General features: G+C 35.6%; 3 protein-coding genes across 5 annotated transcripts; 1 reads left to right on the top strand and 2 right to left on the bottom strand.

Annotated features, from left to right (window-relative positions):
• Positions 1-73: 73 nt before the first annotated feature.
• On the bottom strand, positions 74-16,636 carry LOC106139716 (fumarate hydratase, mitochondrial). 2 transcript variants are annotated; one of them, XM_060948136.1, is made up of 10 exons: positions 16,430-16,636; positions 11,974-12,090; positions 10,259-10,340; positions 9,242-9,363; positions 8,274-8,506; positions 7,045-7,250; positions 5,496-5,699; positions 4,082-4,243; positions 2,400-2,530; positions 74-1,277 (listed from the first exon to the last, which is right to left on the bottom strand). In XM_060948136.1, exons 1-10 carry the CDS (start codon positions 16,541-16,543, stop codon positions 1,146-1,148), a joined length of 1,503 nt encoding a protein of 500 aa, XP_060804119.1. In that variant the 5' UTR covers positions 16,544-16,636; the 3' UTR covers positions 74-1,145. The 2 variants fall into 2 exon arrangements, with proteins under 2 accessions (XP_060804119.1, XP_060804120.1); XM_060948137.1 differs by lacking the exon at positions 16,430-16,636 and adding an exon at positions 14,151-14,596.
• Positions 16,637-17,930: 1,294 nt separating this feature from the next.
• LOC132901772 (uncharacterized) lies at positions 17,931-20,071 on the top strand. The gene is made up of 5 exons (XM_060948368.1): positions 17,931-18,173; positions 18,311-18,493; positions 18,592-18,681; positions 19,069-19,391; positions 20,026-20,071. Exons 2-5 carry the CDS (start codon positions 18,458-18,460, stop codon positions 20,069-20,071), a joined length of 495 nt encoding a protein of 164 aa, XP_060804351.1. The 5' UTR covers positions 17,931-18,173; positions 18,311-18,457.
• LOC132902544 (putative nuclease HARBI1) lies at positions 19,631-22,584 on the bottom strand. Of its 2 annotated transcripts, none has more exons than XM_060948170.1 (4): positions 22,164-22,584; positions 21,183-21,315; positions 20,657-20,792; positions 19,631-20,436 (listed from the first exon to the last, which is right to left on the bottom strand). In XM_060948170.1, the coding sequence occupies exons 1-4, from the start codon at positions 22,289-22,291 to the stop codon at positions 20,405-20,407; spliced, it is 429 nt and encodes a 142-aa protein (XP_060804153.1). In that variant the 5' UTR covers positions 22,292-22,584; the 3' UTR covers positions 19,631-20,404. The 2 variants fall into 2 exon arrangements, with proteins under 2 accessions (XP_060804153.1, XP_060804152.1); XM_060948169.1 differs by having other exon boundaries at positions 20,706-20,792.
• Between the last annotated feature and the right edge of the window lie 107 nt (positions 22,585-22,691).

The raw sequence follows: 22,691 nt of genomic DNA, 5'->3' as shown, positions 1-22,691 counted from the left end.
TTCTGATTAACCCCCACTCATTAACCAACAGACTATGGAGTATTTTTATAAAGTTTTAAATAAAACAATCAAATGAATAATCATTATTTTATTCAACTTACAAACAAAAATAAATAAAGAACAAAACATGATCTAAATTTTAAAATAATAATCATTGGAGCCTTAAAAAGACTTAAAGTACAAGTAAGAAACTTGCGGTTACCCACGATTCTACGAAACTTACCAATTTCTAACTGTATATTTTTTTTGAGAGACATTAATTATGCGAAATGTATTATTGAACGTTGTTTTACGTATATAAAACTGTGTGAAAGTATAAACTTAACATATAATAAAACCTTTTTTGAGCGCCGGTAAAAACATACAACCATTAAAAAATAATTTGATAAATGCATGATACATATGCTTTATACATAAAATGTATTGAAATTATAAAACATTATTTAAAAAAAACTGCATTATTTGTACTAAAATCTCGATTTCTTATTTCAAAAGATCTTCAATTCAACGAAGAATAATTAACAATAGGACATTTTATCTCAATACAAGAAAAAAAAATAAGACATGTCACAGAACAAAAGCTCATAAAGACATCAACATGTTTTTTTTTAATATTCTGATACTTTAAAAATATTTATACTGTAATCCTCGCTTTACTTGCCTCTAATTAGACCATGATACAAAACTATCACTTTCCAATTATCGTAACATATGTATCTCACATATAAAATAGTCAATATTTTATATTCTTCGTTGAATTGACTCTATTTAACTTGAATGGACAAGTTCACTGATTCGGGAGACTTCGGGAGCGGCACAAGAAAAAAAGGACTATTCTGCATTCATCAATTGATACAGGCATCAAAAATTTTAAAAAGTATGTCTTGTGACTACGCCGCCATTTTAGGTCAAATTATATACCAGGTATAAAACATTTATTTCGATCTGCCTTTCATCACTGACTAACTTATTACAATCAGGTCCAAGTCTGATATTTTCAAAAACACTTGGGTCCAAGCTTATTAATATTGGACACACTGATATTTCTCTAACAATTTATTCAAATCCAGACATATATTAAAGCCACTGATCTTCCTACAGGTCTAAGTCCACTTGGACCCATCATCTTTTGATTCTTCTTACAATTACTTAGGTCCCAGCATATCTTCAGGTTTGACCCACTGGTCAAACTGTTCTGCGGTGAGGATGCCTAGTTTGATGGCCGTGTCCTTGAGATTACCGCCTTCTTTGTGGGCGGTCTTGGCTATTAGCGCGGCCTAAAAATAGAAATTTGTGATATTACATACCATGTAGGTATAATGTGGTTCCCGGCACCAATACAAAAAAGAATAGGACCACTCCATCTCTTTCCCATGGATGTCGTAAAAGCCGACTAAGTGATAAGCTTACTTACTTGGGATTCTTCTTTTAGGCGATGGGCTAGCAACCTGTCACTCTTCGAATCTCAATCCTATCTTAAAGCCAAATAGCTGAACGTGGCCTATCAGTCTTTACAAGGCTGTTGGCTCTGTCTACCCCGCAAGGGATATAGACGTGATTATATGTATGTATGTAGGTATAGCATTAAGACTCAAATTCATTTAAAACGGCATGCTGAGAAATCAACTCTATCTGATTGCCCTGGGTCTTGGATATTTCATTTATACGAGTCTCTTCTTCCTCCTGGCTTTAGTCCCGGTTGCATCCAAGGTATGCCTTTGACCATGGCTCCTGGATTGAGTGAATCAGGTTTTTACACGAAGCGACTCCCATCTGACCTCCGCAACCTTTGCAGAGGAACCTAACCCGTATTGGAACAATCATGGTTACACTTCCAGTTGCCTGAGTGTGCATGATGCAGGTTTTCTCACCATGTTTTCCCCCACCGTAACCGGCCAGGGGATGATGATGAACGAACTATGATATTACATACATAGGGTCACGTCTATACATCTTGCGGGGTAGACATAGCCAATAATTTTGAAAAGACTGAATGGCCACGTTCAGCTATTTGGCTTAACGATAGAATTGAGATTCAAATAGTGACAGGTTGCTAGCCCATCGCCTAAAAAAGAATCTCAAGTTCGTAAGCCTATCCCTTAATCGCCTTTTACGACATCCATGGGAAAGAGATGGGAGTGTTATCGCTTCTTCTGCACTGACGCCTTGGAAGCGGCAGTAAACTTAGTCTTAAAGTAATTTATTCGACGTCAACCAATGTTGTTAAACCATACGTTTTGACAATTATTAAGCAATATACAGTATCCTATAGTAATGAATAAAAATTTCGAAGTTCAATTTTTGAGCGGTCCTATCCTTTTTATGTATCGGCGCCGGGAACCACACGGCGACCGGGTACCTCTCGCGTTATGGTGAACACATTTGACGATTCGACTCACATTATCGTATCCAATGTGCGGGTTGAGCGCGGTGACCAACATAAGCGATTCGCGCATTATCTTCTCAATCTGTTGAGTGTTCGCCTTGATGCCCACCGCGCAGTTCTTGTTGAATGCCTGGCAGCCGTCGCCTGGAGCGAAAAAAAAAAAAAGGAAAACATTAAATTTGAAAATTAAATACATTCATCCTACTACTATTATAAAGGCGAAAGTTTGTATGGATGTTTGTTACTCTTTCACGCAAAAACTACTGAACCGATTACCATGAAATTTGGTATGTAGGTAGCTGAAGACCCAGAATAACACATAGGCTACTTTTTATCCCAGAGTTCCCGCGGGATTGATAGGGTTTCCATGCGGACGAAGTCGCGGGCGGCCTCTAGTACATACATAATTATGGTCACGTCAAGCTCAGTTATCGTTGTATAAATGTTTAGTTGCGATAGTTTGTAACTGAGAACTCGTGTTAATTATAGTTTTGATAGAGTAAATGAGAATGCTTACATACATACAATCACGTCTTTATCCCTTGTAACGCTATCAACTACACTTATTTTCTACTCATACATAACATCGCGTCTATATCCCTTGCGGGGTAGACAGAGCCAACGGTCTTGAAAAGACTGAATGGTCACGTTCAGGTATTCGGCTTAATGATAGAATTGAGATTCAAATAGTGACAGGTTGCTAGCCCATCGCCTAAAAAAAGAATCCCAAGTTTGTAAGTCCCTTAGTCGCTAAGATTAGAAGTTAAGATATTCATGGGAAAGAGATGGAGTGGTCCTATTCTTTTTTGGTATTGGTGCCGAAAACCACACGGCAATTAAATATGACATTTAAATTTGGAAAATTTACTTTAAATGCATACGATAAGGTCAAATCCCTTACGGGGTGGACAGAGCCAACAGTCGCGGAAAGACAGAGGCCACAGGCACGGTCAGACTATATTTTATCTCATGAAAAAAATTGAGAATATAAAATATTGTGCAAGGAAGAGTGTCTTCTCCTTAACTCAGAAATGATACCCTCTAATAGAAGGTATACCTTATGCGTAATATAAACATACCGAGTAAGGTTTAATCTCGAAGATGTCAATATTATCCGTGTGAACCACTCCATACTATATGTCGGATGGATGTCGTAAAAAGAGACCAAGGGACATCCGATGCTGCAGGCCACGTGGTTCCCCATGACTTGGACAATTATCATGGTGATATACTTATTTACTCTGATACAAACACTCACCCAGCAAAGTGATGGACCTGAGTACGTTGGCCACATCATGAGCTCCAAGTGTCTGTCGCTACATCTGAAGCTGCAGCCACGTGGTTGCCCATGACTTGGACAATTATCATGGTGATACACTCATTTAGTCTGATACAAACACTTCCCAGCAAAGTGATGGACCTGAGTACGTTGGCCACATCATGAGCTCCAAGTGTCTGTCGCTACATCTGAAGCTAAAGCCACGTGGTTGCCCATGACTTGGACAATTATCATGGTGATATACTTATTTACTCTGATACAAACACTCACCCAGCAAAGTGATGGACCTGAGTACGTTGGCCACATCATGAGCTCCAAGTGTCTGTCGCTACATCTGAAGCTACAGCCACGTGATTGCCCATGACTTGGACAATTATCATGGTGATACACTCATTTAGTCTGATACAAACACTCACCCAGCAAAGTGATGGACCTGAGTACGTTGGCCACAATCATGGGTTTGAAGACGTTGAGCTCGAAGTGGCCGTTGCTGCCTCCGATGCTGCAGGCCACGTGGTTCCCCATCACTTGGGCAGCTATCATGGTGAGGGACTCGCATTGCGTTGGGTTCACTTTGCCTGGAAGGTGATGAATAAAATGTTAGTTAATAACAAAAAAAAAGTATTATTTCGATCAAAATCAACAAGACTTGGTTATATGAAAAATTAAAGGTCTCCCATACTGGATCTGGATTAATTAATTCAGTTGTAATCTTTTATAACTTTTTTTAGTACAACTTTTAATGAATTATGGCGCCATAATTCATTTAAAGTGATATAGTATATTTTCATTACAAATCAAAAAGAAAATCTTCCATAGCAGCTTTGCAAGCTCAATGCGTGTAAAACTATTTATATCGCGATTTAGTCCTAGCCATTTGATGGACAAATCTTATTAGCGCCATCTATTAGACGTTGATTGAGTTATTTCGTAAGTTGATGGCGTCTTCGTAGTGACAGTGCCTTGTGCATAGATGTCGCTAGTGTCTTCTTCAAAATTTGTCAGTTTAAGGGGAAATCATGTTTTTTTTTCATAGCTAGAAATACTATTTCTAAGTATCCTCACGGGACATAATAAAGGATCCAGGTTCATTCTCGGGCAGCAACAACTCTGCTTGCCTTAGTATAGATCATGGCACGTTGTTTTTCTGAATTAGATCCTACTAAATATTTGTTGAGTGAAACGCAGACATGCGCCGCGCCTAGTAAAAGTAATAAGCAATGACGCACGTATACACACTTCCGGATCAAACCTAGAAGTAGTATACGTAGAAGATAGGACTTGACGTCTTCTACGTTTAAATACTTTACGGTGCCATTGTTAATTAATTCTAAATAAATAGTTTTCCTTTATCAAGTCTTGATCTTTGCTTATTTCATCAATATTCTCACCGGGCATCCATGAAAGTGGATGTGGGTTTATTCTTGTGCGACTACAACTATGGCAATACATAAATATAGATGTCGCCAGCTAGTCTTTTTCTTAATAAATAGCTTTATATCATTAGTAAAGATCGCAATAGGTAGATTGAATTGGGGTCAATGAACTGAAACGTATATATTAATATGGACATGCCTCCGTCCGGGATTGCGGGATTTGTAAATTATTAAGATTTTTTCCAAAATTTTTACAAGTGGGATGAAGAATAGTAGTGTAGTATTGTAGTCCTATGTTACCCGCGGACAATGTAGTTTACTGTAAGTGTAAGTACTGAAATGGAATCCCGGAAAAGAGGCTTATCCATGTTATGTTCTCTATGGTAATTCATGATGCAAGTACATTAAATCAATCTACCTATTCCGATCTCTGATCATTAGTTACTCCTCTCACCGGGCATGATAGAGGATCCAGGTTCGTTCTCGGGCAACAACAGCTCGGCCAGCCCGCACCTCGGGCCGGAAGCCAGCAGGCGGATGTCGTTGGCGATCTTCATGAGCGAGACGGCGATAGTGTTCAGGGCTCCCGACACTTCCACCATCGCGTCGTGAGAGGCCAGGGCTTCGAACTTGTTCGGCGCCGTCTCGAACGGGATACCTGGTATTCAAATTATTATTTTTTATTATATCGTGTTGTTACAGACTGGAACAAGCTTCCTACGAGTGTCATAACCGCTCCTTCAGTCAATTGTTTTAAGAATCGGCTAGGCAAACTTTAAAAATCTCCAAGCATCAAAATTCACACGCATCAGCTTAATGAGGTGCTAGTGTGTTTAAAGTATATAATTTATAATAATCCTACTTCCTACTACTATTATAAAGGCGAAAGTTTGTGTGTTACTCTTTCACGCAAAAACTACTGAACCGATTACCATGAAATTTGGTATGTAGGTAGCTGAAGACCCAGAATAACACATAGGCTACTTTTTATCCCAGAGTTCCCGCGGGATTGATAGGGTTTCCATGCGGACGAAGTCGCGGGCGGCCTCTAGTAAAAAATAATGGGACATACAAACTTCACTTAATAATTGTCACATCTTTTGGTTTCACAACATTGGTTCACGTCAAATAAATAACTTAAAACTAAGTTCACTGCCGCTTCCAAAGCGTCAGTGCAGAAGAAGCGGTAACAAACTGCACTGCAGCATTTCCTTCAATAAAGTCAACTTCACAATTATCCAAACTTATAATGAGAACCGAAATATGGACGAGAGATATTAAGTGATTTATTTGAAAATTATTCTTAACTTCAATTATAATTTATTCATTGTAAACAGGCATTATGAGAGACATGGGCAAAATTTTACTTTCCCTTCACCCACATTCATTACTTTTTTCCTTTCATTATAAAGGCATTTCACTGAAGTTTGTTTTCGAATCTTCCATATCTAGGGGCGTGTTGGTCCCAACACTAATGTATGGGACAATATCTCTGAATCTCAATTCCACTGTACTAGCTAAACGTGGCCTTAGAATCTGATTGTTAGCTTTTTATAACTCATAAAGGATCTTGGTTCTAAACGTAACATAACATAAAATCACGCCTCTTTCCCGGAGGGGTAGGCAGAGACTACCTCTTTCCACTTGCCACGATCTCTGCATACTTCCTCTTGGTTCTAACTTGTTTTTTTTTTATATATATGCTTAAGCATTCTGATGGCTATATTTTTACACTAGCGACCCGCCCGAGCTTCGCACGGGTGCAAAATTATAAATGTTATTATACATATAAACCTTCCTCTTGAATCACTCTACCTGTTACAAAAAACCGCATCAAAATCCGTTACGTAATTTTAAAGATTTGAGCATACAAACAAACAGACTAAAATAGCGACTTTGTTTTATACTATGTAGTAAAGATTCGGTTTCCATGATTTAATGTAATGAATTAACACAAGTCGCGCCGATGGGCACCTGCTATTCGATACAGGCACGGTACTAACCTGTTAGTTTAGCTATTTCAGCGGCACACTTCTCAGCGAAGCCTATCCTGGTGTTCAGGCCAGTGCCCACGGCAGTGCCGCCCAGGGCGAGATAATGGAGTCTCGGCAAACACGCGCACACCCGCTGTATGGCGTACTCCAGTTGGGTGACGTAGCCGCTGAACTCCTGGCCGAGGGTCAGGGGCACCGCATCCATGAGGTGAGTCCTGGTTAAGGAAAATAAAAAATATAAAGATACTAGCTGTACCGACAATAAAAAAAAAATTGCCATATAAATTTTTTTTTTGTAATTTCTAGTTTTAAAAAAAAAATGTTAAGAGCGGACAACCATTATCACTAAGGGGTATTAAAAATAGAGGTATAAAAATAGAGGCCGTTTCTCAGACCTACTCAATATGCTCACAAAATTTCATGAGAATCAGTCAAGCCGTTTCGTAGGAGTACGGGAACGAACATTGTGACACGAGAATTTTATATATAAGATTTTAAAGCAAGAAAGGCGAAGTACTTGTAATTGCAACAAAGATAAAACAAACAAACATACGTCGTCACCTCAAATGGCTCACATAAGGCTACTCCTACACAACAGCTGTATGTAGAAACAGCAAGATTATAACTAAAATACCTGCCAATCTTGATAATCTTGTCGAACTCCTTAGACTTGTTCTGCAAAGTGTCCCTTAGTGCCACCAGGCCAGGCATGAGTCTATCCCTGAGTTCCATGGCGACGGCTATGTGCAATTTATACCAAAATGTGTCAATTTGTACCAAAATACCTGCCAATCTTGATAATCTTGTCGAACTCCTTGGACTTGTTCTGCAAAGTGTCCCTTAGTGCCACCAGACCAGGCATGAGTCTATCCCTTAGTTCCATGGCGACGGCTAAGTGCAATTTATACCAAAATGTGTCAATTTATACCAAAATACCTGCCAATCTTGATGATCTTGTCGAACTCCTTAGACTTGTTCTGCAAAGTGTCCCTTAGTGCCACCAGGCCAGGCATGAGTCTATACCTTAGTTCCATGACGACGGCTATGTGCAATTTATACCAAAATGTGTCAATTTGTACCAAAATACCTGCCAATCTTGATGATCTTGTCGAACTCCTTCGACTTGTTCTGCAAAGTGTCCCTTAGTGCCACCAGGCCAGGCATGAGTCTATCCCTGAGTTCCATGACGACGGCTATGTGCAATTTATACCAAAATGTGTCAATTTGTACCAAAATACCTGCCAATCTTGATGATGTTGTCGAATTCCCTAGACTTGTTCTGCAAAGTGTCCCTTAGTGCCACCAGGCCAGGCATGAGTCTATCCCTGAGTTCCATGGCGACGGCTATGTGCATGGCGGTGGGGTAAGTGTCGTTGGAGCTCTGGGATTTGTTCACGTGGTCGTTGGGGTGCACAGGATCCTTGCTACCCAGTTTGCCGCCGAGGATTTGGATGGCACGGTTGGATATCACCTGAAATTAAATCCATTCCTAATTGATACAGGTGCTGATATTAATGTGTTCCCCAACGCAACACGTAGGCTTGTTAAACAGTCAAATTAACAATATGTTAAGAAACATGAATATAGGAATGACTTACGCTTTCGACTAATAAAAAAAAAAATTTTAGTTGTCTGTAGTTTCTATACTAGCTGACTAAAGACATAGGTTCAAACATTGCTTAGACCATGTACCATTGACATTTTTTCGGAGATATATACATTAGTTTGATTGGTAGAGGATGAGAGGATATCATGAGGAAAACTGTACATTCAGACAACTTGATATACAAGCATTATCTTTAATTGATTAAGTTCCTTTGCAAAGGTTGTTACGGATAGAGACACTTCGTGGAAAAACCTAACTCACCCAATCCAAGATCGGGTATCACTAATTAAAAAAAAATTGGACCAATGGATGTCGTAAAAGGCGGCTAAGGGAAAGCCTGAAAAACTTGGGATTCTTCTTTTATGGCAATGGGCTAACAACCTGTCACTATTTGAATCTCAATTCTATCATTAAGCTAAACATCTGAACGAGGCCTATCAGTCTTTTCAACACCGTTGGCTCTACCTACCCCGCATGGGATATAGACGTAATTAAATGTATGTATGAAACGGGACAGCAATAGTTTATGTCACGGGGCAGAACTTATTCCAGGAGGATAGTGATCTTTCAAAAGGTTTTAATGAGATAATTCCAACAAACCTCATTGGTGTTCATATTGGACTGAGTACCAGACCCCGTCTGCCAGATGACCAACGGGAAGTGGCCCTCGCGGTACAACTTGCCGGATATGACGTCATCGCACGCCTGCATTATTGCGTCCGCTGCAAACAAAAGGTTATATAACTTGGAATATTTTCTTACAATAAAGGATACTTCTCAGTGCTATCATCAGGTATGGAGGTAGGTTCAGCAGTGGTATCTTTAGGAGATTACTACTTGAAACAGGCCAAACATGCCTTTAAATCATACATACATACATGTTACCACTTTTTATAAGTCACACCGGTGTACCTGTCCTGAGGTCAAATTTACAGAAGGCTATAAGGTAGTCTCTGCCTACCCCTCCGGGAAAGAGGCGTGATTTTATATATGTATGTATAAGGAAGCGTTCAGCTGGATGGCCCAATGGTGGAGTTGGCAGGAATATAGCGCACAATAATACGATTTCTCAACATCTAATATGTCATTATTTGGAATTTAAAATTTGTTATTATTTTAATTGTTTTGTCTTTAATGATGTTATAAGTTTTTTTAATAATTACTTTAAATTAACGTATTAGTATGATTTGTATGCCTTCTATGGCAAATCGGTGACACCTACATACATATATCATGTACGGTTACCATACATGATATATGTATGTAGGTACATGATGTACCTATGTTTTACAAATAAACATATTGATTGATCAAAATTTTATAACTAAGTATTCAACAAGTCTGCGCGTAGCGTTGGGAAACACATTAATATCAGCACCTGTTTCAATTAGTAAATAGTTGAATTTGCTCGCAATGTCACTGAATATAAATAGTTTTAGTGGTCGTTCTGCCTTAAGACATACATAACCTCAGTCTTCACACATACAATCAGAATGCCAGCCACTTTTAATTTATTTTTTTTAAGTTTCCTACACTTTACCTACATTCGTGTGACTTTTTTGATAATAAATTAACGTAATTTTTATCTTTATGTTGATCTATTTCACTTTCTCTTACCAATTTTCTTATCGAGACCGAATTCAATGTTGACCTTGGCGGCAGCTTTCTTCAAAATACCAAAAGCCACGATGACAGGGAACTGAAAGGGGAAAAAAAACAAAAATAATTAATATTTAAGCACACACTCAAATTACAAAAATGCTAGATAACCAGAACAGCACACAAATGTCGAGAAAAAACCAAACTTGTAATTATTTTGACACAATGGTTGACTGGTAGATTATTATAATACTACTAACATTGAGTCTGCCAATTGTGCTATACACGTGTATTTATAAATTAAAATAATTTTACAATGTTTTTTACCATTAGTTTTATTAAGGTGGTTGGAATATTTTAATTAATTATGTTTAAGTAATAAAATAAAGGAAATAAATAATTTACTAACTTATGCCCGAAGCTCAGCCCGCGTCACAGTACCTTATGTCCTTTTTTGTACTTTACATTACATGTTTGCAAAAGTTCGGTGAAGTTATTAACTTTTTTGAAAGGGTAACAAATAAACAAATGTATTTTCGCATTTATATAATATGTATAGATTAGTTTGGAACTTTTCAAGAAGAACAAAAAATTGCCACGCTGTGAATCGAATCTAGGTCCACTGGCATGGTCAACCGACTTGGTACCCTACGCCACAGTCAATAAAGCATTGAGAGACAGTTACATACATATAATCACGTCTTTATCCCTTGAGGGGTAGACAGAGCCAACAGTCTTGAAAAGACTGACAAGTCACGTTCAGCTGGTAGGCTTAATGAAAGAATTGAGATTTAAATAGTGATAGATTGCTAGCACATCGCCTAAAAGAAGAATCTCAAGTTAATAAGCCTATCCCTTAGTCGCTCTTTACGACATCCATGGAAATGATATGAAGGGGTCCAATTCTTTTTCCTATTGGTGCTCACACACAGAGACAGCTTACTGATATTTTGACACATACTATTGTTCATCAAATTTCTCCCTTGACCGACATTTACGTATTTAATTCACAATACATTCTATGCAATAGGTGTTCAAATAACACGCTCAATCGTTACGCAACAAAAACTATTGTTATTCTTATCAACGTTTCGCTTTTGACCGCTTGCTAGTTTGAATGATGTAAAATAATTGTCGTAAAAGGCGACTAATATGTATAGGTATGTATATAGGATAGGTTTATAAACTTGGGATTCTTCTTTTAGGCGACGAGCTAGCAACCTGTCACTATATAAAAGTCAATTCTATAATTAAACCAAACAGCTGAACAATGCCTATGTTTTTTTTTTTTTTTTTTTTTCATTTATTTTGGCACAAACAGTCATAAGTACAAAATAAAATATCTTATAGAACAGTATACAGTATTATAGACCAAACAGTGCCGATTAAGTAAATATTATATGAATTATAATAACTTAAAACTACGCGTGTTAACGAACTTTGTGTTATTTAAATTAAAAGTATGTAACGGGATGCATGCATACAATTAGCATTACACAAAAATCGTAAAGAGTATAAAAATAAAAAATAAAACCGAAAACAATATTAAGAAATCTGTTTCAAGATAAATTTTGTACACACTTTGTTTTTAGTGGACAACAGAGAACAAGACTGTTGGCTCTATCTACACCGCAAGGTATATAGACGTGACCATATGTATGTATCAATACGAATATTTCATCGTCGAAGCCAAGCAGGTGAAATGATGAGCAACATCTAGTATAGATACTTACAGGCATTCGCTCCTCAATCCCACCAATCGGAAAGTTCATAACAGACCTCACGGTCTGAGCTCCAAAAAGCTTGTCATCCGGCACGTCCAACTCGCCGAATGTGTCCCTCTCTTTCCTCTGAAACAAGAAAGGAACAGCATTACAATTACAATCTAAAGCTATCTGAAAGAAATAGACATGTAACACAGTTTCAGTAACCTATTTAAGTCATAGTCTCCACTATATATGTACCTATCAAGTAGTTAATATTATAATGCTAAATATTTTTGATATATGATATAAAAATTATGAAAAAAAATCTATACTAATATTATAAAGCTGAAGAGTTTGTTTGTTTGTTTGAACGCGCTAATCTCAAGAACTACTGGTTCGAACTGAAAAAATAATTCAGTCGACAAGAATGATAGGAAAATATATTACCCATAAAAAACCATTCCACTCCATGTCAAGTAGGTGAATTTATAATTAGGTAAGTAGAATAAGGCGTTGGTGAAACTTGAGCACCTAGCAAATCGCCATATTGTGTCAACTTATATCTGGTATCCTACTCAGCTAAAAATAAGTACGTATACATATAATCACGCCTATATCCCTTGAAGGGTAGACAGAGCCAATAGTCTTACTGCCGCTTCCAATGCGTCAGTGCAGTAGCAGCGGTAAACTGCACTGCAGCATTTACTTCCGACGTCAACTATCCAACTTAGAATAGAAATGTGGATTAAGTACTTATCTTACGTAAACAAATCACATAAAACACCGCTTTCCGTGTTCAATGAACATTACCCGTTCCAAACATTAAAGTTTACAATTTCAATAACAAACGGGGTATTGTATACGTGTTTTTGTTATCTGTTGTTATCTGAAAGTAACCTGATGAGGCAACAGTGTGCATGTTTACTTAGCTTCTGAACTAGATGGAGTACCCATTACGACTATCTATTTCTTGTTCAATAACAAACAATTATGTCATTATGTGTTTCTAAGCGATTTTAAATTGGTAACATTGTTGTTCATAAGTCATTTTCAACACTTTGATGGTTCCACATACATACACACATATGGTCACGTCTATATCCCTTGCGGGGAGACAGAGCCAACAGTCTTCAAAAGACTGAATGGCCACGTTCAGCTATTTGGCCTAATGATAGAATTGAGATTCAAATAGTGACAGGTTGCTAGCCCATCGCCTAAAAAAGAATACCAAGTTTGTAAGCCTATCCCTTAGTCGCCTTTTACGACATCCATGGGAAAGAGATGGAGTGGTCCTATTCTTTTTTGTATTGGTGCCGGGAACCACACGGCACTTTGATGGTTCCTCTATTTCTTTTAAGACACAGGCACGTCTTTATCCCTTACGTGGTAGACAGAGCCAACAGTCTCGAAAAGACGGAAATTCACGTTTTCAAGTTTGACACTTGTAAACTGGCTTTAGTCCTGGATCCTGGATTGGGTGAGTTAGATTTTTACAGGTAAACCTAACCCATATTGGATCGATCATGGTTACACATCCAGTTGCCTGAATGTGTAGGTTTCCTCACGATGTTTTCGTTTTGATTTTTGATTATTATACCTACACAGACAATAATAATTATAAACTAAACTAAACCATTAAGTTATTTATCTGAAGGTGACACAAACCGTTGAACATTGGAGTAAAGATTGAGGTATATTATTATAGGTACTCATTATAATTGGTAATTTACAACCATTCTTTAGTATTTAACAGGTTTTTCAATTCAGCTGAGTTCTGTTTTATATTCATTTGACAGAACATAAATCATCCAAAGGGCATTGGAAATGTTTTGAAACTAAAAATACTAATAGGTGTTATATACATGCTTTTGTAATTAAATTTATTGGTATAATACACAGTAAACTGATTTCATTTCTATGTTAGAGTTCATAGGTAAATCATATATTTATCCCTTACGGGGTAGACAGAGCCTAGAGATTTGAAAATACTGAATTGATTGCTTTATAAACAGATTATTAAGCTACGATGCTCTTTACAGTTGATTCAATAAGTTGTGACGAAATGCCTTACTTAAATATTTATTCATAGTTACGCATCAAGAGATTGCAAAAGAGAGAAAAAGTTGATAAAAAAGTAATTCATAAATCAATCTTTCTATCAATGATAGCTTCCACGGTATCATATACAAAAGACAAATACTTACAAATTTAATAGGCTTCTTGTCCGATAAACACACTGAACACGCCATTTTTTCACAAATTCACTTCAAGTACTCAAATACAATACAAATAAAAACTACAAAAATTTACAAAAATAAACGACACAAAAAATTTAAAACACCCGCCAACGAGTCAAATTTACACTGTCAATATAAGTTTTCAAATTTGTTATTTTTAAAAATGTTTTTTCTTTTCGGCCTGTTTTAAAATTAAAAAAAAAACTTGGGCGCTAGCCTTTCTACCAGACAGAATTGTAATAAAAGTGAATGTCAGTACCGCTGTTTCGAACGAACAAATGAGAATAAAACGAGGTTCTAAATGGCCACGTAGCGTCAAAACAAGACCGGTTAAAGCCCCACTACTTATCCTTCCAAAGTTATTTTTATCGCGATATCAACCGCAGACACACGAAGCTGTGTGTAGACTGATTTCACTGCGGTTACTAACTCGATATGATGTCAATGATTTCAATTATCTTATGTTACTGGCTGGAAATTTACGTAAACCTACGTCTGCACCATAGATTTTTATCATAAATTTTACGAATTTACCTCGCCCGTGTAAATGTTGCTCTATCTGTATTTTTATCAAAGTTCGAAAATATACGCTGTAATTTTTTGTAGTCCAGTAAAGAGTTACTGTATTGTATACCATAATTTTCAACTTTGATACAACAATTTAAATCGTATGTCTTAATTTTTTTTAATATTTAGAATATTAAAAAATAGATAGAAAAGAAGTAAAATCCAGTTATAATAACATAATTTCCTAAACACATGGAAAAAGATCGCAAATAGTAAAAATTTATACACCTGAGACAAACTAGGTCATGGCATGTCAGTAAAAAAAAACCGGTTCCAGTAAATTATCTACAATCGGTTAAGCTCGACTCCGCATTTCTGGTTAGAAACTATCTTAGTGACGTGAAAAATCTGATACTTACTTAAATTTTTCTCTTAGGCAAAGATAAACATACCTGGATCAAATCGGGAAAAAGCGAGGCAAACAAAAGAATTATACAGAGATTGTGGCAAGCAAATAGATGTACTACCCTTCTGGGAAAGAGGCGCGATGTTATGTACCAATGGACCAATCCATATCGTCCCCCTGAGATGTTGTAAAAGGGAATTGAGCGAATGCTTTATAAACTTGGGATTCTTCTTGTAGGTGATAAGAATAGCAACCTGTCACTTTTTGAACCTCAACTCCATGCCAAGACTGTGGGCTCTGTCTACTCCAACAAAATATAGTGTGATGCACAGAATCTTTTGCTGCTATGTAGGTACCAATAGCATGACTGTTATCTGAATTATGTAGACTAATTCATTTATGAACCCGATGATCTGTTCAGTAGTTTTAGTGAAAAAGAGTAACAAAAACATCCATATAAACTTTCACTTAGACCAGAGACGCATAATTTCCAGTTACTGATAATTTTTCCAAAATTCCTGGCTGCCATATCTTGGCAGCACACCCAATTGATTCACTTTTGAAACCAATAAAAATAAAATCTGAATTGGTTCATCCGTTAGGGAGCTAGAATGTCACAAAGATACAGCTACATATAACTTATAACACCTAACTATATTTTCCTTCTGGCTTTTAGTATGTGTTGTAAGCGCATAACTCAAGAATGCCTGGACCAATTTGACCAATTCTTTTTTTTATATTCTTCGAAGCTCAAGGATGGTTTTTACGATGAAAAAATACCAAATAGTTGCCTAAAAACCTTAAAACAGTCCTTTTCTTTATCCCATACAAACATTTTCTAACTAATACGTACAGTCAATTTGAGCTTTATTGCTAATGTATAAAGTTCACTGTTGTCTAAGCAATGTAAAATACCTACCTACTGAGAAGATATAGAATATGTGGAAAAGTTCACCTTGGAAAAAGTACTGTTCCCATGTGAAAAATTTCAATGATAATGAAATTAATAAAAACTATAACAAAAAATGGGTTAAATTATTTAACTAATCTTGAAAGTTCATCACGGAAAACACTACTAAAGGCGAAGCCGCGCGCATAGGCTAGTAAGATGAAAGTTTGATAATAGATATACTTTAAAGGATCTGAAAGTTATATTCACAATACAATTTTCGACCGAAAGTGATTACAACGATTATAGCCTTAAGCAGTCTTTAAAATATTTTATATTAAATTGCCTTTATAATCGAATTACACAATGCACACACAGTGATCTGAAAGTTACCGGTAAAGCTACATTATAGGAGTTTTGCAAGGTATTGATTATGCAACTTACCGAGTAGACATTTGAAGTAGAGAAGTTGCATTTATTCACCAAACCAGCGGCATATCTTAGATTTTTCGAGCTGCTTATTAGAGCAGAGGATATTTTGCACAAGGAACTGGCCATAGTTTTAATTGGACTCAATGTAGAATATTTAAATTAAATCTTAAACTAAGATGAATGATTACGATGAAGATTGAAGATGAAAATATGACATTGACAATGAAAGATGACGTTAACAGAAGTATTTCTTTCTTTCACTTCCTTCCACCCTTCGACTTTCACCAGACTCAGTGATTCTGCCAATCATTGTTTAGGTGTAAAAACGTATCTAAATCTCTGAAAATCTGTTTTTAAATCTGTGTATATCTGCACAAGGAACTGGCCATAGTTTTAATTGGACTCAATGTAGAATATTTAAATTAAATCTTAAACTAAGATGAATGATTACGATGAAGATTGAAGATGAAAATATGACATTGACAATGAAAGATGACGTTAACAGAAGTATTTCTTTCTTTCACTTCCTTCCACCCTTCGACTTTCACCAGACTCAGTGATTCTGCCAATCATTGTTTAGGTGTAAAAACGTATCTAAATCTCTGAAAATCTGTTTTTAAATCTGTGATCTATTTTTCATCCAAAAAATTCCCCCTCCCATTCCCACAGATTTAAAAACAGTATTTGTAGCTCCGTCCAGACCGACATACGTTGTATTGTTTTTTTCTTCATTAACCATTTTAATTCATTCTATTGTTTATGTTTTGCTCAAAAACATGAAATCGAGTCAGCTTTATAGTAAAATTTCGTGATGCCAGACTTTCCATGGCTAGTTAAGGCACACGAGTCTTAACTAATGCAAACTGGCCACACCGCCATAAATTTTCCAATAATTAAATACTTACCTAAATAAAAATAATAAGAAAAATTACACATTTCTATTTGTTTTTTTTTTGTCATATAAAGTTTGTTCCCTTTTTCACCCCTATTCCCTATCGAATTTTGAAAAATCCTTTCATTATGAACAGCATGTAATAAAATCATGCCTCTGGCAAAATATTAAGGTTTTAGCTATTTCGGTTTCAGGAGGCTTACCACAACGTTTTATAGAACCGTTCAAATATTAAGGCAGTTTATTAGCAGGCCTGCTCAAAACTCGTACCATGACGTCTTATAAGGTGAACGGTTTAAGCTGAATGATGAACGGTTATTTTGTCTATGGCTCAATGTGGAGATGTCAATATAGAAACGTTCAAACCTCTAATAAAAATAATAATACCATAATAATACAATAATAATATAATTAAAGATAACAAATACTTATAAATTTAATTAAATATGAAGTTACCCTAAATTTTGCTGAATTTCAATGCACTGTTGCACGCTATAAAATACTTTTATTTGTATAAATTCAATAGCGTTATTGTTATCAATAAATGTTAGTTTAAAATGGTTTCGAACGACCGTCCGAACGAATCGGCCTGTCACATAAGTAGGTAGGTACCTGCTAGAATACTTGAGTGATACTTGAAAGTTTTCGATAACTTTAAATTCGTCCCTAAGTCATAAATAATGTTTTTAATATGTAGAGCCGTTCTGCAACCACTTGAAATATCCCTTTTTTTACTTGTCACGGCTTTTTAAGTCGACGCGCCTTACCTCACAACAGTTTTAGAAGTTTGCCGGATCGCAGTGATTTTTAATATTCTTAACTTTTGAGGCTATTATTTATTTTACAAGAAAACTATATTATGTCGTAAGTAGAAAGTGTTTTCTTATAATAAGGCATAAATACATAATATGGGATATTTTTAACCAACTGCCTTCACCAAAGTATTTTTTTAATTTTAGTGCAAATCAACAACAAACCAGACGCAGTCTCATTAGTTTTAGTACTGGGTGGACCTGAAGGGCAAAATAAAACGTAAAAATAGAACAATTCGAGAGAGCAGCAGCAGGACAGGAGGGGGCCCGCCAAGTGGGGAAGAGCTAACAGAAATAGATATAAAATTTTTAAGTATCCTCGGTGAGGATTATGGCATGGGTCTACCAGCGGTGCAGGTGAACCCATTGCAGGTAAGATCCCTTAAATACATTAAAGCCTACAAATTATAAAATAATACAAAAAATTTATGTTATGTTATATATGTATTAATGAAACCATTTATTTTTAGGATGATATGAGACCTGAAGCTAGCCCCTCTGGCATTCGAGGTATTGAAGTCGAATCCATTGCAGAAGAATGGTTAGAACTTCCTTCTAGTGTATGTATTCAATTTCATTTTTACTAGACTAGGATAAAACATTAATATTTATTGACTAAGGCATCATGATCTCAAAATGTGTTGTCATAGGCGCCTAGTACATAGAAATAAGTGAATAGACTATATCATAGTAGCCTAGTGATGACCATACTGATTGTATTTTGTATAATAAATTTAACAATTTGATTACATTATAAAGCCATACAGCTGAGCATGGCATAGCCCTTTTGAGACTGTGTTGGCTCTGTCTACTCCCTAAGGTCAAAGAATGTGATTATATAAATGAATAATTCAATGCTTTAAGTCTTTTTGAGACTGTAAGCTCTGTCTACTCCTAAGGTATAAGAATGTGATTGTATGAATGAATATTTCAATTGTTAATTTCAGGTATCTCAAACTGTTAGTTCTATCGAGGCAGATTCTCTACCTGCAGCTGTAGAAATTACTACTGCATCATCAGATCCTTCACAAACCCATGCAGCAGCTGTCTCTGATGAGGCTGTCGGCGTCGAAGTACCTAGTGTGGTACAGGCTGAAGCCCCGCCACAACCTAGGCGACGGCGCCGACGTGCTCATTTAACAGCCGCAGAAGCAAGGGTGCAAATAGTTGAAGCTGCACAACAGAGGGCTGCTACTGAAGCTGCAAGTAGTTTAATACTTCAAGAAGCTATTTGTCTCTTTCGTGAAATAGTGGCTATAATTAGAAGAAGGTGAGCAATAATTAATTTATTCAATGTGCCAAATTCATCAAAATTGGTCCAGTAAACCATTTCAAAATGTCATTTCTCTTAATAATATTAGTATAGCTAATCCATTAATAACTTGAAATTTTATTTGAGATATTCACTTTTCTGCAAATTTACAGAATGTTTTGTATATATTTAAAATAAAAAAATGTTTCAATTTTTATATATAATTATATTATTAATTTATTTTAAAATATGTCATTTTGGAATGAGCAAAATTAAAACTAGAACTACTTTTAAAAAAGAAAAAAGAGAGATGATTACTAAGCAATATTAAATTTACAAATTATTCATGTAAAATTCTTTTACATAACATAACATAAAATCACGCCTCTTTCCCGGAGGGTTAGGTAGATACTACATCTTTCAGTTCTATTCTTTTACTTATTGAATATGTACTTTTATGCTTTTACATAATAAAATATTGGTATTTAATTGAATTTAATAACAATAAAAAAAACTATATTACTTTGATGAATATTAAATGAAAAAGATTTTTGTTCATAAACTACCTGCATAGCTACTTATAACTTTTAAAAATGAAATATTATTGAATAAAAATCTGCTTAATAATAAAATTCTATTTTTTTATTTTCAGGTACGGCAAAGAGCCCAGAGACGTGCCACAAGATCCCGCCGTGTAGATATACCACGTTGAAGCTCAATGTTGTGTTGCCCAGCTGGTTCATGAAGAGCTTCCACTGGTGGTTGTTGTGCAACTTCCCTTGCTTGCTCTTCTTCTGTCAACCTTACTTCAGGCAAGTTGTTTTCATTACAAATATTGTGCAATATTACACAAGCATTTGTAATGAAGCCAGCAACCTGTGGTTGATAATGCAACACCCTGTGGCACAAGAGACACCGGAAACGTGCTTTGAGAAGACCTATAGTTCTTTCTATAACATTCCTAGCCTTTACATGCTTTTGTGTATAATATGCTTCCGGTGTGTCTGGTTCTGCATCCAAAATAGGTGTCATCATCGTTCTTCATTGTGAGTACCCAAGTCACCTGGAAATAAACATATTACTCTGTTATTTTTTTATTTTATTTGAACATTCATATTTTATATAAAAATGATACTTTTTTATTTTAAAATTGTATACAAATATTTTTGACTTTTAAAATTTTATTTCAAGTTTTTAATAGAAAGTGTGTTAAAAATATATCTTTCAAACAATATTGTTCATATTATTTGCTATAATAAGTTCACCATAAAAGGTTTTCTTACCTAAAAGCCATGTTGCTTCAGACCCTAAATTTTCTAAATGGTAACATACAGGATGGTGGCTCCATATAAATGAGTCATGAAGTGACCCTGGATGACTCGCATCAACACTTAGGATTTGTTGATCCGCATCACAAATCTGAAAAAAAATAATAAGAAAAATTACAAATTACTAAAGTGGCTCAATGGAAAAAAAATTGTAAGTATATTAGAAAATCATTGATGGGAGAATAGTTTTAGCCAACTCATAAACATGAAGTCTATTATCGCCTGGCCTCTGCACTTTTCAACCCATGGTGTTTAAATTTCTGACTCAGAAACTATAATAAGGGACAGGCTTATAAATTTGGGATTCTTTTTTAAGGTGACAGACTAGCAACCTACCATTATCTCAATTCTACCATTAATCTCGGCCTATCAGTATTTTTGGGACTGTTGGCTCTGAATACCCCGCAAGGGACATAGATGTGATCATGTTTGTATGTGTTATATATTATACTATAAAACTATTAAATAAAAGTTTATTTACCAACTGAACATTTAGAGAATGGAATTTCTTTCTACAGAAATATCTATCTTCATGCTCATTAGGCCTTACTATGCGAACATGGGTACAATCTATACATCCAATCACACCAGGGATACCGAATTTATTGAAAAATCTGCAGGCAAAAAATGCCTTTTTTGCCTGCCTTTTTATTGTTATCAAACTTAATTATTGATATAATATAAATAAAATTAGCTAAGTAAATATAAGTGTGCCTTAATCTTTTTAACTGACGACTTTCATAAGTCTGTGGGAATTTTATATATTTGTTCCTGAAACTGATGTAATTAAGGGCTGTTGTAACTTCTGCAAGTACAATAGAAACTGTCTGCTGAGTGACAAAATGTGATCGACCAACAGGTTTTTGATAGTCTCCATGTCCATAGAAATACAATGATGTTAACACCTGAAAAATATAACTTATTAGGAAACAACTTTTAATAGTAATCCTCCTATTGTACTTTATGGAACTTGATTGACCTTTGTTTCTATGCTTAAATCAGTTGCTCTTTTAGAGCTTTTTGCCATTATTGGCTCCAGCTCTTCACAAAGTTCCCAAACTCTCTCTTCATTCAAACGACGAGTTAAAGACTATTATCTCTCCAAATAGACTTATATATATTATATATATATATTGGTATGTTTATGTAGTTTATTACTGTCATTTATTTAATTATTCCATGTTTAATTATGTAAGTACTAGCATGTATGTTTAGTTAAATATGTTAAACGTTATTTATACACACGCCATACTGCTCTAAAATTCATCTTTCCTCTCATGGGTCTACTGGAAGAGATTTCTTTTGAAATAACTAGCACCTTTGTACTAGAATTATTGTAATAAATGCAATAGAATAGACAAGTAAGATACGAGTAATTATGTTATCATGTTGTTGAGAAGAGAGAGATAGATCTTTCTATATAATAGAGCATAAGGCGGTTGATATGTGAACATTTACATACCTGTACTCCTTGATGAAAGCATTTTCATCTAAGTCAAAAGGATCCTTATTTTCTGTTCCTGAAACGTTTCTTTTTATTTGCCATTCTGGATTCGTTGAAATCACTTTCCAAAAACTCAAACAGTTCATACTCGTCACACATCTTTGCAATAATGTTAGAGGTGTTATTAATGTTTACACAACTTATTCTTTTGTAGATTTAACTTTTTTAAACAATTCATAGGTAGGTTTAAATGAATTTAATCAAATTCTTATTAAACAATAGCTTTGAATGTACAAATCCTTAGGAAACAAACACGGAACATTTGGTGAATATCTTACAAAACAACGCCAAAATGTCCAAAGAAGCTACCTAAAAGTAACTTTTTAAGAATCGCTTTATTTGACATTTGCGACGAGCAAGAAACAATTCCTGCTGTCAAAAGTGGCCGTTGTGGTAGAAAAACTCTATACAAAAAAAATGGTGAACGGTTTACTGAGCAGACCTGCCGCAGGTCTGCTTATAATTGATGTCATGGTACGAAAAAGC

This window comes from Amyelois transitella, chromosome 15 (genome assembly GCF_032362555.1).
Source record: "Amyelois transitella isolate CPQ chromosome 15, ilAmyTran1.1, whole genome shotgun sequence".
NCBI classification, from domain to species: domain Eukaryota; kingdom Metazoa; phylum Arthropoda; class Insecta; order Lepidoptera; family Pyralidae; genus Amyelois; species Amyelois transitella.
This window is presented reverse-complemented; position numbering and strand designations above follow the sequence as displayed.

What these genes read in the sequence shown, in the direction of transcription:
- LOC106139716 (XM_060948136.1), bottom strand. Translation starts at nt 16,543, where the DNA reads ATGGCCAGTTCCTTGTGCAAAATATCCTCTGCTCTAATAAGCAGCTCG. An exon ending in CGGTCTCGATAAGAAAATTG is followed by an intron (nt 9,364 to 10,258) that starts GTAAGAGAAAGT and finishes TTTTGTTTGCAG; the next exon opens with CGGACGCAATAATGCAGGCG. An exon ending in TGAAATAGCTAAACTAACAG is followed by an intron (nt 5,700 to 7,044) that starts GTTAGTACCGTG and finishes TTTGAATACCAG; the next exon opens with GTATCCCGTTCGAGACGGCG.
- LOC132901772 (XM_060948368.1), top strand. Translation starts at nt 18,458, where the DNA reads ATGGGTCTACCAGCGGTGCAGGTGAACCCATTGCAG. An exon ending in GGTTAGAACTTCCTTCTAGT is followed by an intron (nt 18,682 to 19,068) that starts GTATGTATTCAA and finishes TGTTAATTTCAG; the next exon opens with GTATCTCAAACTGTTAGTTC. An exon ending in GTGGCTATAATTAGAAGAAG is followed by an intron (nt 19,392 to 20,025) that starts GTGAGCAATAAT and finishes TTTTATTTTCAG; the next exon opens with GTACGGCAAAGAGCCCAGAG.
- LOC132902544 (XM_060948169.1), bottom strand. Translation starts at nt 22,291, where the DNA reads ATGAACTGTTTGAGTTTTTGGAAAGTGATTTCAACGAATCCAGAATGG. An exon ending in GCTTTCATCAAGGAGTACAG is followed by an intron (nt 21,316 to 22,163) that starts GTATGTAAATGT and finishes TTTTGCCTGCAG; the next exon opens with ATTTTTCAATAAATTCGGTA. An exon ending in TTATATGGAGCCACCATCCT is followed by an intron (nt 20,437 to 20,705) that starts GTATGTTACCAT and finishes GTTTATTTCCAG; the next exon opens with GTGACTTGGGTACTCACAAT.